The sequence below is a fragment of the Erinaceus europaeus genome, chromosome 10, assembly GCF_950295315.1.
Source record: "Erinaceus europaeus chromosome 10, mEriEur2.1, whole genome shotgun sequence".
Taxonomy (NCBI): domain Eukaryota; kingdom Metazoa; phylum Chordata; class Mammalia; order Eulipotyphla; family Erinaceidae; genus Erinaceus; species Erinaceus europaeus.
The window spans coordinates 18,915,914-18,932,007 of record NC_080171.1 but is presented as its reverse complement, the minus strand read 5'-3'; the positions used below and the strand labels follow the sequence as shown (position 1 = coordinate 18,932,007).

At 50.7% G+C, this 16,094-nt stretch overlaps 1 protein-coding gene across 2 annotated transcripts; it reads right to left on the bottom strand.

Annotated features, from left to right (window-relative positions):
* Positions 1-2,769: 2,769 nt before the first annotated feature.
* On the bottom strand, positions 2,770-11,782 carry MYORG (myogenesis regulating glycosidase (putative)). 2 transcript variants are annotated; one of them, XM_060199267.1, is made up of 2 exons: positions 11,641-11,782; positions 2,770-6,858 (listed from the first exon to the last, which is right to left on the bottom strand). In XM_060199267.1, the coding sequence occupies exon 2, from the start codon at positions 6,783-6,785 to the stop codon at positions 4,635-4,637; it is 2,151 nt and encodes a 716-aa protein (XP_060055250.1). In that variant the 5' UTR covers positions 6,786-6,858; positions 11,641-11,782; the 3' UTR covers positions 2,770-4,634. The 2 variants fall into 2 exon arrangements, with proteins under 2 accessions (XP_060055250.1, XP_007522916.1); XM_007522854.3 differs by lacking the exon at positions 11,641-11,782 and adding an exon at positions 11,472-11,609.
* Positions 11,783-16,094: the final 4,312 nt, after the last annotated feature.

Here is a 16,094-nt window from a genome sequence, read left to right as displayed (position 1 = left end):
AAGGGAATAGGGACAGCCCTTCCCCCACCCGAGTCAGATGTGCAGACTGATAACCTTGGAATGTGCGAGAAGTGCTGGCAGGAATGGGGGATTAGGCAGGGCTGAGTAGCCCAGAGTTCTTGGCATCTGGGGAACAAGGGTAGAGGTAGCTTCCAGCCCAGCTCCTGCCCCTCCCCTCCCCTCCCCCCAGTCACTAAGGCCCAGTTCTTTCTTCTGGTCCCTGCCTTTTCAGCCTTCCACCCACACCCCAACTTCTATAACTCTCTCTCTCTGGTGTCAATGGAGGAAGTGGAAACACTTCTTGGTTGAGAATCAGGTCTGTAAGGGGTCAACTTTGGAGACACACATTTTATCCATTTCTTCATCCTTGGAGGTGTAGAGCCTGGTGCTGGGACATGCCACAGAGAGGTAGAGAATGCTGGGGGGGGGAGACCCAGGGGCCTTGGATGCAGAGCACCGAGTTCTAGTGTTGGTTACTAACTTTCTACGTCACCTCAGGCCAGTACCCTCCTCACTCAGAAATTGTTTGTTCATTTGTGCTTTTGTGATTAATGAGGTCAATCAAAGAAGCCAGATTAGAAATCAGTTCACGAGCCAAGGGCCAGTTCCCTGGAATTGGGCCAGACAAGGGCAGTCTTCCCTTTGGCCTTGCCCCAGCACCCTCACTGGCTCGCTGACATGGCTCACTGGCACAGCTCAGACCCCTGCCCCATTTATTTTTAAAAAAATTTTTTTTTCCTCCACGGTTATTGCTGGGCTTGGTGCCTGCACCATGAATCCACGCTCCTGGAGGCCATTTTCCCCCCTTTTTGTTGCCGTCTCGTTGTGGTTATTATTGCCATTGTTGAGTTGCTTTGTTGTTGGATAGGACAGAGAGAAATGGAGAGAGGAGGGGAAGACAGAAAGAGAGGGGGAGAGAAAGATAGACACCTGCAGACCTGCTTCACCGCCTGTGAAGTGACTCCCCTGCAGGTGGGGAGCCCGGGGCTCGAACCGGGATCCTTACACCGGTCCCTGCGCTTTGCGCCACGTGCGCTTAACCCACTGCGCCACCGCCCGACCCCCTTTTTTAAAATTTTTTTTTGAAATATTTATTTACTCTCCTTTGATGCCCTTGTTGTTTTATTGTTGTAGTTATTATTATTGTTGGATAGGACAGAGAGAAATGGAGAGAGGACAGAGAGGGGGAAGAGAGACACCTGCAGACCTGCTTCACCACTTGTGAAACAACTCCCCTGCAGGTGGGGAGCCTGGGGCTCGAACCGGGATCCTTACACTGGTCCTTATGCTTTGCGTCACGTGCGCTTAACCCACTGCGCTAACACCCGACTCCCCTCTGTCCCATTTAGACACTGCTGCCTGCCTCATTGTCCTTCTCAAGGGAGCACGTCCTCCTCCACGCCATGCTGCTTAGGCCCGACTGTTAACTTCATCCTTTCCATTGCCATCTCAGCACACACTGCTTGGTTCGGAGTTGCCCTGCGGAGATTTCTGCAACTACTGAAATATTCTGCAACCTTTGCTGCCTGGATATGAGTTACTAGTTACATGTGGCTTTTGAACACTTGAAAGGTGGTCAGTGTGCCTGAAGAAGTGCATTTTAAACTTCATGTAGTTTAGAGTCTGTTTATATAGTCAGAGTCCGTAGGCATCACCATCTGCTGAGCAAGCCCTTAGGCTATGACTAAGTGCTCTACAGACACTTCTTGATGAAACCTAGATATTTCTTTTTAAGGAAAAAAAAAATCCTGAGGAAATAGATCACCCAGTAGAGTGTAAGATTTACCATGTACTAGGACCCAAGTTTGAGCCCCTAGTCACCACATTGGAACATCATACAAAGGGGAAGCTTCACAAGCGGTGGAGAGGTGCTGGGGTTTCTCTCCTTCTCTCTCTATCTTTTTCTCATCCTCTACCAGAAAAAAAAAGAAGTCTACTAGGAGCAGTGGAATCACACAGGTACAAAGCTCTAGCAGCAAAAAATAAAGAGAAGAAAAAGAAGCTTGAGACTCCAGAGGTTAGAAATTGACTTCAAGTTGCATAGAAAGTGATAGGGTCCAAATGTCTCTCTCCCTCTTGTCTATCTCCCTTCCTTTCCATTTCCGGATATCTCTAGCAAATAAATAAAGATAATTTAAAAAATCAAAGAAGAAGAAAAGAAAGCTGTAGGGTCAAATATGTGCTATGTTCTCCAGACATTTAGGACTTTTTCAAGGTTCAGCCTGACGTCATCCACAGTTACTCCACAGCAAAGGCTGAGGCCTGGGCCTAGGGAAGGCCATCAATGAGTATGGATTAGTGGCTGCTGTTCTCTCTCTCTCTCTCTATCACACACACACACACACACACACACACACACACACACACACACGGAGAGGAAAGCTAATTCTAGTTACTCCCCACCTCCTAGGTACCCAGGAATCTTGGATTCTGACATCCCACCTTCAGATATCACTCCTGGACCACAGTGTTCTTTGAGTTACAAGCTTAGCTCTCAACTGGCTGCTAAGTGCAAAGGCTTCAGAAGAGTGTGTCACAGGCAGACCTTGAAAAGTCAGCTGACCTGGGAGCTGGTGAAATCACTGGGGTGTACATGTGCATGTTTAAGAAAAGGAAGAAAGAAGGAAAGAAAGAAACAGTGTGACCCAGGAGGTGGTTGGCATCACCTAGGTATGAGGTCCTTAAGTTCAAAGCAGTGCACATGCCAGAGTGATGCTCTGGTTCTCTTCCTCATAAATAAATAGATACATCTTTAAAACTAACAAGAAATAGTATTATCATAGCTGATTTTTATTGAGCACCTACTTGTGCCAGGCACTTTAATATAATCTGTGCTTATAATTCCCACAACAACCTGGGAGGTAGGCATTTTTATCCCCATCCACCTATACGGACACGGAGACTTATCAAAGTTAAGCAACTTACACACAGCTTGCAGAAGAGTGGGGGATTTAGTGTTCAAAAGAGGACTGTGAGAGCCCCAGAACTTCACCAGGAATTCTTCAAACTGAGTAAGTAGAGGGGTAGAGGAACAGACATAGGGATGCATTGTCTAAGGGCTAAGAGACGGACTATTGTCCAAGCTGTTAAGGGTGGGTGAGCCCTGTTTCCCACCTCCTCTCCCCCACCTCTCCTTAGACAAACCACTCCTTCCTCAGATTCAGCTGCAAAGTCAGGAAAAATCCATCCTGACTCAGGATGAAAAGAAAAATAACTAAACTGGAAGGCCTTGCTCTTGGTGTGCATTTGCAGGTTACTAATGTGTACGTGCAGTCCATGTGCTAAAGCGATCCACTACCAGAATAAGAACAGCATCCTCTTTTAGGCAACACCCCTGCCATATGTGCGTGGAGGAGGCAGCTGAGAAATCTTAAAAGAGTTGTTGATTTCCTACCAGGAACACTCAGAGTCCTGGGGAGGTCATCTGGGAGATAGTGGCTCAGTAATCAAAACCTTAACAATAAGAAAAACCCTAAGCCCCTCCTTCCAAGTTTCTCAAGCCTCAGGAATGTGTTCATTCCATAGATCCACAGACACTAGGCCTGCACTCTTCCACCCCCGCCCCACAGGTTCTTAAGGCACCAATTCTTGCCTATGTGGTTGTAAAAGTCCTTAAGTTCTTGCCCACTAGGCTATGGCCCTGGGACAAGGTGGAGTCCATGCATATATACAGATGAGTCAGTGCAGTGTTAGAAGACTCTTCACAGGGGGCCAGGCAGTAGTGCAACGGGTTAAGTGCACATGGGGTAAAGTGCAAAGACTGGAGTAAGGATCCCAGTTAGAGTCGTCCCCCGCACCCCCCCCTCCCCACCTGCAGAGGGGTCCTTCGCAAGCAGTTAAACAGGTCTGCAGATGTCTATCTTTCTTTCTCCCTCTCTGTCTTCCCCTCCTCTCTCCATTTCTCTCTATCCTATCAAACTGCAATGACAACAATGGCAACAAAAATGGGGAAAATGGCCTCCAGGAGCAGTGTATTCATAGTGCAGGCACTGGCACCCAGCTCCAGCAATAGCCCTGGAGGCAAAAAAACAAAAAAAATTTCTTCACAAATGAGGGACAATGATGATGGTTCCATGCTAAGCCCAGTCTTCTATTCTCTAAGAGGGACCTTCCTGCCTCCTTGTCAGTTAGCCAAGCACTTCTTGCCAGATGAGGTGGGACCAAGTCAGGTACAGTTTAGGCCAGTACTGGGAATCCTGGCTTTGGCTTTCAACACCAAGAATATTCCTTTTCTAAGTGTCAGGAAGCTATTAGGGGAACAGTAAAAGGACTGTCTCACCTCAGAAGGACCATGCAAGCCACCACAAAGGTTTCTCCCTGTGTGCTTTTAAAAGCTTAACAGCCAGTATCCGGCAGAGAGCTAACCATTCCCACCTTGAGTGCTCTCTTTCTCTCCATCACCCCTAAGATGAGAATGAAGCCAACACTGGGCTGCCAGGATTGTGACTTAAAGTGGAAAGTCACTCCAGCGCCTCCCACCCCCACCCCTGGCCCTACAGAGCACACTTAAGCCAGCACCCACTTTGAGGGTGGGTGTAGAGGTGGGGGTACTTTCTGGGGAGACACAGTGTGCTAGTGATGGACTGCATAAGGGCTGAGGTTAGCACTGTGGGGTTCCTGGGTCCCGGGCAGGGTCAGGATACCCAGATAAAGTAGGCCACCTCGTCCAGGTCCACGGGGTAATCAGTGAGCAGCACTGGCGTCTTGTCAAAGAGCTCGCCCTTATAGCTGCGCCACTTGCCGGCGGGCAGGTAGACATCACGTTCCTGCTTGCCGGGCTCCAGCACGGGCGCCACCAGCAGCGTGTCCCCGATGAGGAACTGCGAGTCCGTGCGGTGCGCGGTCTCGTCCCCGGGCGCGATCCACCAGAGCGGGCGCACGATGGGGTCGCCGGTGTCGGTGACCTCCCCAGCCAGCTCCAGCAGCAGCGGCGCCACCAGCGAGGCCCTGAGCTCCGCGAACTTGCGCGCGATGGCCACCACCTCGGCGTCGTACTGCCAGGGGGGCACGGAGAACTGCATGGCCGGCATGAAGGCGGCCACCTCCAGCCAGCGCACGTAGAGCTCGCGCTCCGGCACCGCGCCGCCGCCCGCCGTGCGCTCGGCCACCGCGTTGCCCCCCACCACGTCGGGCAGGATGAAGGGGTAGCCCAGCATGCTGATGGTGAGCACGGCCGGGATGACGGAGCGCAGGCCGAGATCGTAGCCCCACAGCGAGTCGCGGTCGATCAGGCGGAAGAAGCAGGAGATGTTCTGGGACTGGTAGCCCACGCGGACCTCGGCCATGGAGAAGAAGGGCAGCGCCATCTCGGTGTAGCGCCGGCTCCACACGCTGGGGTCGGGCAGCGGCCGGTAGGTGCTGAAGTCGCGGGGCAGATAGCTGACCTCGCCGGCGTCGAACTTGAAGGAGGCCACGCCGTAGCGGGAGCGCAGCTGCCGCAGGTGCCCGGAGAACCAGTCGCGGGCCTCGGGGCGCGTGAAGTCGAGCACGGCGCCGATGCCATTCCACCAGCGCACCAGCGCGGGCAGCCGCCCGCTGGGCTCCCGCACGAACAGCTCCCGCTCCACGCCCTCCCCGAAGCGCGAGGAGTTGTAGTTGACGAAGGGGTGCACCCAGAGCGTCACGCTGAAGCCGGCTTCGCGCAGGCGGCCGAACATGTTGCTGGCGTTGGGAAACTTGACCTCGTCGAAGTCGAAGTCGCCGTAGGCGGCCGTGTACATGTCGTCGATCTCCAGGTGGCTGCTGTTGAAGCGGTGCTGGCGGATCTGCTGGGCGAAACGCAGCACCTTGTCCTGGTCCACGGCGCGCCCGTACAGCACCCACGTGGACCAGATGGGGTCCCGGAAGGTCTCCGGGGCGGGCACCCTGGACGGCTTGTTGAAATAGCGTCGGACCATGTACTTGTGGATGGAGGTGACGTCCGAGCCGACGCACACGCGGTAGCTGAGCTCTGGCGCCGCCGAGCGGCCGGCGGGAGGCTTGTAGGGCGTGCGGTGGTAGCGCGCCTGCAGCCGCAGCGAGCGCTCCGTGCCGTTCCAGCCCAGGTGGAAGGGCACCGAGTCATTGACCTTGATGGCCGCGGCCCGCGACGACAGCCAGTAGCGCTCCAGGATGCCTCCAAAGGCGGAGTCGGAGGAGTAGACGTCGCTGGTGATGAAGGGCTGCGGCTCCTGCTGGCCGTCCAGGCGGATGGGCCAGTGCTGCGTCCTCATCTCCGCGCCTCCGTACCAGTGCGCGCCGGCGTCGCCCAGGAACATGGCGTGCTCCACCGTGCACCCCGGGCTCTCCTCCTCCCAGCGCACGCGGTAGCACATGACCGTGTCCTTGGGCCGCACCGTCTGGATGAAGAAGTGCAGGGGGCGCGCGTCCGCCGTGCGAGAGCAGTGGAGCCGGGCGCCCTCGCGGCTGCAGGAGTCGAGGTCCAGCGCCCCCGAGCGGAAGGCCAGGCGGAAGACCTGCTCGCCCTTCTGGTTGCGGATGGAGAAGCCGCCGCTGTTGAGGTCCAGCAGCTCCGCGCGCAGACGCTCCGCCTTGCGCAGGGAGGCGCTGTAGTAGCACCAGGCCACCACCGCCGACAGCACCAGCAGCAGCCCCAGCAGCGCGGAGAGCAGCAGTGGCTTCAACTCTTTGGACGGCTTGGGCTTGGCAGGAGAAAAGTTGTCAGGCAGAAAGGTGTACATGGCTGCTGCTGGGATGGCCTCTGGGATCTGATGGTCTGTGTGGCTCTTGGGGCGGCCACGGCGGCGGGGATGGATGTGGCTGTTCTCCTGAGGGTCCTGGGGCATTCGTGTCCAGTTAAAGAAGGGCTAGGCAGTGGGACCACCAGACAAAACCCATTAGAACTTGGCCTGCCTGGGTCTGGAAAGGAAAATAAAATGAAGTAGAACTAAACTTTAGCATTTCATAGTATTTTCATTTGCTACAGCAAGAAAGATTTCTGAAGGTGCTTAGGGCCAGGGGCATAAGGACACCCCCCCCCCACACACACACACCAGAGCACAACTCAGCTCCTGGCTCATGGTGGTGCTGGGGTTTGAACCTGGGACATTGGAGCCACAGGCATGAGAGTCTTTTTACATAACCATTATGCTATCCACCTACTCTTTCCTAGATCTAATACTTGCCTCCACTTAGAACTCAATGGGAGTGGGTAGATGACGGGCAACCCCACTTTCCTGTGGAGGAACAAACCCAAACAGGATCGGGGGCTATTCAGGATCACATAATAAGGCAGGCTCCGAGAATCATGTTGAAGAGTTCAGACCGAAGGGAAAGGGAAGACTTGGAGAGGACCTAGTTTCCCAGAGAAGTGGCAGCAACGGTGGCAGCCAGGGGGTAGGATGGCAGTGGGGGAGGGGGGAGTCAATTTATTTATAGGCAGAGAGAGTGTGAAAGAGACCACAGCAATGAGGTGTGTGTGTGTTTTTTTTGTTTGTTTGTTTGTTTGTTTGTTACCAGAGCACTGTTCAGCTCTGGCTTATGGTGGTGCGGGGGACAGACCTGGACTTTAGAGTCTCAAGCATGAGGGTCTGTTTGCATAACCATGTTATGCTACCTACCCTCTGCCCTCCATCCAAATTCTTAAGCCTTAGAACCAAGTTGTAGGCTGACTACTTCATCCCCCGAGGGAGAGAGGAGAAAAGGGAGGCAAACAGCTCAGGCTTGGAATTTAATCTTGAGTCAATAGGCAGATTAAATCTGGAGGCTAAATAGTCAAAGCCAGACTTAGTACTAGGGCCTTGTTTGGAGGAAGACAGGGCTGGGTTTGGACATTAGGGCTGAGCTCAGGAGCTAGGCCTGAGGGTCATGGTGGCTTTTCAGATCTCCCTGTCTTTGCTCTCAGTCTCTACTCTCTGCTCTCAGACTAAGTTCATTACTAAGTCCATTTCCCTGCCCATATTCCTGTGCTGCTCTCAGTACCATATCTGTGGGCCAGCTATCTCTAGGCTGTGTTTTTACTTCTCACCCATTGCTCTGCTACTCCTGCGAAGTTTAAGCATTGTCTTTTCTACCCTGTATTGTTGTAACACATTCTCAACAGGCTTCTCTGCTACCACCTTTTCCCCCTCCAATACCTTCTGCTCACAGCAACCACAGTGATCTTCCTATGGCACTTGTCAGACCACATCTATCCCTAGCTTGCAGAATTGCTTATGACCCTCATGAAGGTTCATAAATATAACCTTTGTATTGAGGCTAAAGCATAGCATGGCCTTGCCTGCTCCTCTGATTCCATTTTCAGACAAGCTTATACTATGACTGCCAGGTTCATTCCCTCCCTAACCTAAATCCTTCAGGCCACCTGCTTTCGACTCCACTCACTCCCACTTGGGCAGTGTTGATCCTTCACCTATAAGCACTCTCTGGGGATCAGACCCTCATACCCTTTCCCCTCACTCACCCACCCACCCAGCCTCACTCACTATGTGCTAAACATCCAGATATGAATGCAAGAGAACACTCTTTGGGGGAGGTGTATGTCCCAATTTTCTGCCACAAGGCCACTGACCCTTCCTGTCCCAGCCCCAATACAAAGTCCAACAAAGCAATGACACTAGCCAGATACACACACAGACATAGCCACTGCCAGCTAGTGGACTGCCCATCTGCATCAGTGGAAAGGGGGGGGGGTGGTAAAGAGCAGAGGGAGACTGACAAACAGTAATTAGTCTCCTCCCAGATGCCACTGTCTAAGTCTCCAGTGACTTTCAAGGAGATGCTAGAACTGCTCAGGCTGCTCACCTCCCCCCACCAAACCACTGACAAGACTGTGAAGAATGCCAGGTGCAGATCAGAGTTTTAATTCCAGAAGTTGATAATAGATAGCTTACTTGTGGAGGTGCTATTTCAGGGTCTCATTCGCTCTGCATTCCCCTCCCATCAACTCCCTAACTTCCAGCTGGTTTGAAACAGCCTCTTACACCTTCTCAGCCAACACAACTCAACTTCAGAATCCCCCACCCCACCCCACCCCATTCTAGACCCCCCCTTCCTGTAAGTACAGGCTAGGAAAGCCATCCTGAAAAAAATGCAGAGAAAATCCTTAAGCTGATGTCTTCTAGCTAAGCAGACCTTAAGAGAAGCTCACACCACACCTGCTGTACACTTAAGTTCATTCATTCAAGTCAATCAAGGCCCTGTTCAGGATAGACAGGGAATATTGCAAAGGTGTCCATATCTGAATAGGATAGAGAAAACTTATCCACAGAACTTTCAGCCAGGGAAATAGCTCAGCTAGTGCAGTGCAGGACTTGTTGTCACATGTAGCAATGGTGTTCTGGCTTCTCTCTCTCTCTTTTATGTAAAATTTTATCTCATGTGAAATCAATGTTTTATTTTTTTCCTTCTAGTTTTTGTCATCACTGGGGTGTGGGGAGGGCACACACACACCATAGCACCACAGTATCCCCCAGTGCTATAGTATTCCCATCGGATTCAGATTCCCTGGGACTCAAACCTAAGTCATGCATATGGCAAAGCAAGTGCCTTTCCAGGTGAATTATCTTGATTAAATCAATCTAAAAACAAAACAAACAACAAAACCCCTTTCTTATTAACATAGTCCCTCTCACAAGCCTTGGAGACATGGAGAGGCCATCATGGCGATCTCAAAAGCCTTTTCCAACACTTAGGTTCTAGGAACCTTAAGGTTCTAGGATTATGAGATTTTCTGATGAAGAATAGGAGCCCACAGCCCTGGGCACTCACCCCAGCATCCTGCTGGACCAGGGCATCTGCAGTCCTTGCAGCCTCATGGTGGGCTCCAAATGCTGCCACAACACCCAGCACTAACAATAATGTCAAACAAAAGGCATAACTATATGCACATTTTACAGATGAGGAAGTCCTGACTCAAACAGTAAAAGAGACTTGTTAAAAAAAAAAAAAAAGATAGTCAACAATTTGTTTGCCTTTATATGTTAACTTTCTTTTCAGCCACACCAGGTTCCAGATGCTACTATGATGCCTACCAGACTTCCCTGGACAGACAACCCCACCAATATATCCTGGAGCCCCCGCTTCCCCAGAGCCCTTCCCCACTAGGGAAAGAGACAGGCTGGGAGTATGGATCAACCTGTCAATGCCCATGTGCAGCGGGGAAGCAATTACAGAAGCCAGACCTTCCACCTTCTGCATCCCACAATGACCCTGAGTCCATACTCCCAGATGGATAAAGAATAGGAAAGCTGGGAGTCCGGGCTGTGGCACATGGCACGAAGCGCAAGGACCGGCAAAAGGATCCCGATTTGAGCCCCTGGCTCCCCACCTGCAGGGGGTTCGCTTCACAGGTGGTGAAGCAGGTCTGCAGGTGTCTGTCTTTCTCTCCCTTCTCTGTCTTCCGCTCCTCTCATCATTTCTCTTTGTCCTATCTAACAATGACGACATCAATGACAACAACAATAATAACTACAACTACAACAAAAAACAAGGGCAACAAAAGGGAAAATAAATAATTTTTAAAAAAAGAATAGGAAAGCTATCAGGGAAGGGGATGAGATGCTGAGTTCTGAGTTCTGATGGTGGGAATTGTGTGGAGTTGTACCCCTCTTATCCTATGGTTTTGTCAATGTTTCCTTTTTATAAATAGAAAAAAAAAATAAAAGAAAAAGAAAAAGAGACTTGTTTGAAGTTCCCCAGATAGCAAAGCTGCTTAGATCCAAAATCACAACTTAACCTTCCACAGCATAAGGTTTAGGAGATGGGAGATGAGCTGTCTGAATGCAGCAAAGAAAAGGAGTTTTGTGGCCAAAACACTGAGACACAGAAACACATTTTCTATTTGGGGGAGGTTTATCTTTTCAAGGATTGGTGCTACTATTTGCTCCAGGAAAGCAGGAAAGTTCTTTGAGGAATAGGAAAGGACTTTTTTTTTAATGGTATCTGGTGCCAGAGGTGTGTGTGTGTGCGTGTGCGTGTGCGTGTGTAGAGACTGAGGCTGCAGTGTTAACATTGTCCTAGAGACCTTTGCAATCTACCGCCTGCACCACCTGGTCAAACACAGGCTAATGTGGGCAGGTAGGGTCTGCCCCAGCCAAGTCTGTCCGCACCTCAGTCTTGGCAGACCACTGTCTGAGGAAGAGAGCCCAGTTCAACGGAGGGAGGCCATTCCAAGCTAAGCCGTTTTGTCGAGCACAAATCCCAGGGAGTGGAAATGTCAAAGCAACCCGATCCGGGGCATCTCCCTGCCCTCCCAGCGACGGGATGTGGGTGGGGGTAGGGATCGAGTTGGCTGTGCCTACAAGTCTGTAAGACTCGGCATCCATGCACCCCCAGCACCCGGCCCCACAACTACATTGTCCGGAGGGACAAACAGATCAAGGGGCTGGTTTCCTACTGGGAACTGCGGCTCCAGGAGGGGGTCAGGGTGACCAGGCTTTGCCCATACACTCATGGGTGGGAGTGAAAGTTTAGCAAGTGTGCTGCCTTATCAACGCCCCCCGTCCCCAGACCTCCCCGCAAAGCTCACTCACGGCAGTGACCCCAGAAATGGGGAGGTGAAGGCAGGTTTCTGCAGATCCCTCCAAGCTATCCCAAGTGGAGTAGTCATCAGCGTTGTCTCTCTGGGAACAGCTGGGGCCCTCGTCAGCCCCGCCCCCGGCCTGCTCAGCCCCGCCCCTAGCGCCCGGCTCCTCCTCTCACAGTGGCACGTGGTCTTGAGGCCCCGCCTTTCTCCGGCCACTGGGCTCAGCTCCAGACTCCCGGGCCCGCCAGCCTCCTCGGGGCTCCGCCCTCCTCCTACTGCTCTGTCCCTGATGAGGCGTGGCTCACCCGCATGTCCGCGGGACGCTTTCAGACCTGCCGGGAAATGTAGTTCTGGAAGAAGTAACGCCCTGTTAAATGTTGGGGTTCTTGCACCTCTGTGCTCAATTTGGAATGTGTATGGGTAAGGGAGCCAGGCAGTGGCGCACCTGGTTAAGCGTGCACATGACTATGCTCAAGGACCCGGGTTCAAGGCCCTTGTTCCCCTACCTGCAGGGGGAAAGCTTCATGAGTGGTGAAGCAGGGCTGCAGGTGTCTCTGTCTCTTTCTCTATCTCCCCAACCCTCTCAATTTTTCTCTGTCTCTATCTAATAATAAATATTAAAGGGGGGGGGGAGTTGGTAGAGAACCATTAAGAAGAAGAAGAATAGGAAGAAGAATGTGTATGGGAGAGTGAGGTACAGTGCAAAAAGGCAGAGCTGGCCTGTGGGATGCCTTCCCCTGAATATATGGAAACACATTTTCCAATATGGATAAAAAGTGGCAGGAAAACACAACAATGAGATACCATTTCACTCCTGTGAGAATGTCATACGTCAGGAAAGGTAGCAGCAACAAATACTGGAGAGGCTGTGGGGACAAAGGAACCCTCCTGCACTGCTGGTGGGAATGTCAATTGGTCCAACCTCTGTGGAGATCTGTCTGGAGAACTCTCAGAAGGTTAGCAATGGACCTACCCTATGACCCTGCAATTCCTCTCCTGGGGATATATCCTAAGGAACCAAACACACCCATCCAAAAAGATTTGTGTACACCTGTGTTCATAGTAGTGCAATTTGTAATAGCCAGAACCTGGAATTAACCCAGATGTCCAATAACAGATGAGTGGCTGAGCAAGTTGTGGTCTATATACACAATGGAATACTACTCAGCTATTAAAAACGGTGACTTCACCATTTTCAGCCCATCTGGGATGGAGCTGAAGGAATCATGTTAAGGGAGTTAAGTCAGAAACAGAAGGATGAATATGGGATGATCTCACTCATAGAAGTTGAAAATCAAGATCATAAGGGAAATCACTAAGCAGAACTTTGACTGGAGTTGATGTATTGCACTAAAGTAAAAGATTCTGGGATGGGGGGAGGGTTCAGGCCCTGGAACATGATGGCAGAGGAGGACCTAGTAGGGTTTGTGTCGTTATCTGGAAAACTGGGAAATGTTATGCATGTACAAACTATTGTATTTTGCTGTCGACTGTAAACCATTAACCCCCCAATAAAGAAATTTTTAAAAAGTGGCAGGATTTCTGGAGGATCTCAGCAGCTCAGTGAAGGGCCATTGCAATCTAGGACCCTAAGGAGGGAGCTTATTTCCACCAGCAGGAAGGCCTGTCTGTACTCATCTTGTTAGACCCAAGTAGGGACTGGGAGAACTGGTTGCTACTGGTATTCTGGAATGTCCTCACTGGCTCCCTTTCCCCACTTCCCAATGATAGCCCTTTGAAATGCTTGTGCTGTGAAAAGGTAGGCCAGTGGGCATAGCTTGCTACACTCATCCCCCTCCAGGTGAAAAACTGATGACTTTGGGTCAGAGAGATCACACCAGCAATAGCCAAAAGACTTTTACGCCTGAGGCACCAGACATCCCAGATTCAGTCCCTCCCCAGCACCACCATAAAACAGAGCTGAATAGTGTTGTGGTTAAAAAAATAATCGGGAGTCGGGCTGTAGCGCAGTGGGTTAAGCGCAGGTGGCGCAAAGCACAAGGACCGGCATAAGGATCCCGGTTCGAACCCCGGCTCCCCACCTGCAGGGGAGTCGCTTCACAGGCGGTGAAGCAGGTCTGCAGGTGTCTGTCTTTCTCTCCCCCTCTCTGTCTTCCCCTCCTCTCTCCATTTCTCTCTGTCCTATCCAACAACGACAACAACAATAATAACTACAACAATAAAACAAGGGCAACAAAAGGGAATAAATAAAATAAATATTTAAAAATAATAATAATCAGCAGGGCTGGTTGGTGGCGCACCTGGTTGAGCGACATGTTACAGTGCAAAAGGATCCGGGTTCGAGTCCCTGGGCCCTACCTGCAGGGGGAAAGCTTTGCGAGTAGTGAAGCAGGGCTGCAGGTGACTATTCCCTCCTCCCCTCTCGATTTCTGGCTGTCTGTATCCAATCAATAAAGATATTAAAATTTTTTAAAAGATAAAAATAATCTGGTGGTGAAATAGTTCACCTGGATAGTATGCTGCTTTGCCATGTGTGTGACCCAGGTTCAAGCCATGCCTCCACTGCATTAACAGAAGCTTTGATGCCTCTTTCTCTATCAAAAATCAATCCATCCATCAATCAAAATTTCCAGAACACCCCACCCCTTGGTCCCTAAGGAATAGAGAAACTGATTTTATTTTGTACTTTGAAATTTCTTGTTCATATAACTTTCAACATTATGTTCTGGACTGTATGGGTGTAGGAAGGCAAGGTTGCCTGAACCTAGGCATTAGTGATGGGTCTGTGATGGACAGTGCAAATAGGTCAGACCTTCCTGGGGTAGAAGCTAGATGGGTCCTCTTGGCATGGTTAGGTGGGTCCATTAGTTTGGGCTCTGAGGTGGAGGGCAGGAGGATATCAGCTATGCCAGGAGGGCACAGAACCACCCAGAAGTACTGAGGTAAGGGGCAGGCTAAAAGGTTCAGGGAAAAATGGATGACTTCTTTCCTGAGGTTGACCTTGCAGACGTATCTGCGAGCAGGCCTGGAATGTGGAGTGTGGAGGCAGAGAAGACCACAAGGACATGAATACCAGCTGCAGGCTACGAATCCTCCAGAGACAAAATATCTCATGGTCAACACATAAGGCCCAGACGCCTTTTCCCCTTCCCCCTCCCCTGCCTAGCAGACCAATAAACGATGTAAGACTACACCACCTATGCAATAACCATTAATCACTGTATGCCTGCCCTATAATCACAAAATATAACAGCCCCTTCTGCCCTTTCTCCCTTGCTCTCTTTTCAGGGGACTCACGTGTGTCTGTATGTGTGTAGTGATGTGGGTAAGACCACCAGAATCAGACACAGTAACGAGACCAAGAGCCAAAAGCGAGGAGAGGTTTATTGCACTGGTGGGTGTAGGCCTGGATTGCTCCAGAGGGTCTAGCCCTGGTGGAGGCAGTGACACTCTTTTATACTCAAAAAGCAGCAGGAAGTTCCACATTTTGAAACACAAATGCAGCTAGCTCAGCAGGCCGGATACAGAAGTGGAACTAGTGGATGGCTGTTGCTTCACTTACAAAGTCCTGGGCCCATATCTGGGCACCTCTAACCCAGCTTCTTCTTCTTTTTTAATATTTTTATTTATTTATTATGGATAGAGACAGAGAGAAATTACAAGAGGGAAAAGGAGACAGACAGTCCTACAGCCCTGCTTTGCCACTTGTGTAGGTTTCCCTCTGCCGGTGGAGGCCAAGGGCTTGAACCCAGGCTCTTGTGCACTGTAATGTGAGCGCTTAACCTGCCGCACCACTGCCTGACCCCTATTTGTTTTCCATCTCATTATCTTTCCCAAATAAGTGTTCTCTTGCTTACCTGAGTCTGAAGTTTCAGGTTCCATTTCTGTTTGTTTTCCAGAGAGCACTGCTCAGCTCTGGTTTGGTGGTGGTGAGAGAGAGATTGAACTAGGACCTCAGAGCCTCAAGCATGAGGGTTTATTTGCATAATTATTATGCTATCCCTCCCCCACTTGGTGACTATTGAGAAATTCTTGGGAAACAGGGAGCCTTACCCTAGCTAGACTGATTCACCTTTCCATTACACTGAGATGATGAGGGTGGGGAGAAGTCACAGAAGTGCTTGGAACAATTGTATCTCAGTGGAGGGGGCTTAGCAGATGTCTGAGTGACTAGTTCCTCACTGCCAGATCTTGCTGGGTAAGTGAAGTGTATAGCATGGGGATGGGGAGGGGAGGATATAGTAGTGGCATGGGTCTGTGAAAAAATTCATGGGGCCGGGCAGTAGTGCAGCGAGTTAAGTGCAGGTGGCGCAAAGCGCAAGGACCAGCATAAGGATCCCGGTTTGAGCCCCCAGCTCCCCACCTGCAGGGGGGTTGCTTCACAAGTGGTGAAGCAGGTTTGCATCTTTCTCTATCCCTCTCTGTCTCCCCCTACTCTCTCCATTTCTCTCTGTTATATCCAACAATAACAAAAGCAATGACAACAATATAATAACAACAACGATAAACAAGGGCAACAAAAGGGAAAAAAAGCCTCCAGGAGCAGTGGATTCATTAGTGCAGGTTATCAAGCCCCAGAGATAACCCTGGAGGCAAAAAAAAAAAAAAAAAAAGACAAAAAAAATCAAATTAAAAATAAGAATTCACAAGCAAAATCTGCAAAAGGATA

Excerpts from the sequence above, each read along its gene's own strand:
- MYORG (XM_060199267.1), bottom strand. The coding sequence starts at position 6,785 with ATGCCCCAGGACCCTCAGGAGAACAGCCACATCCATCCCCGCCGCCGT.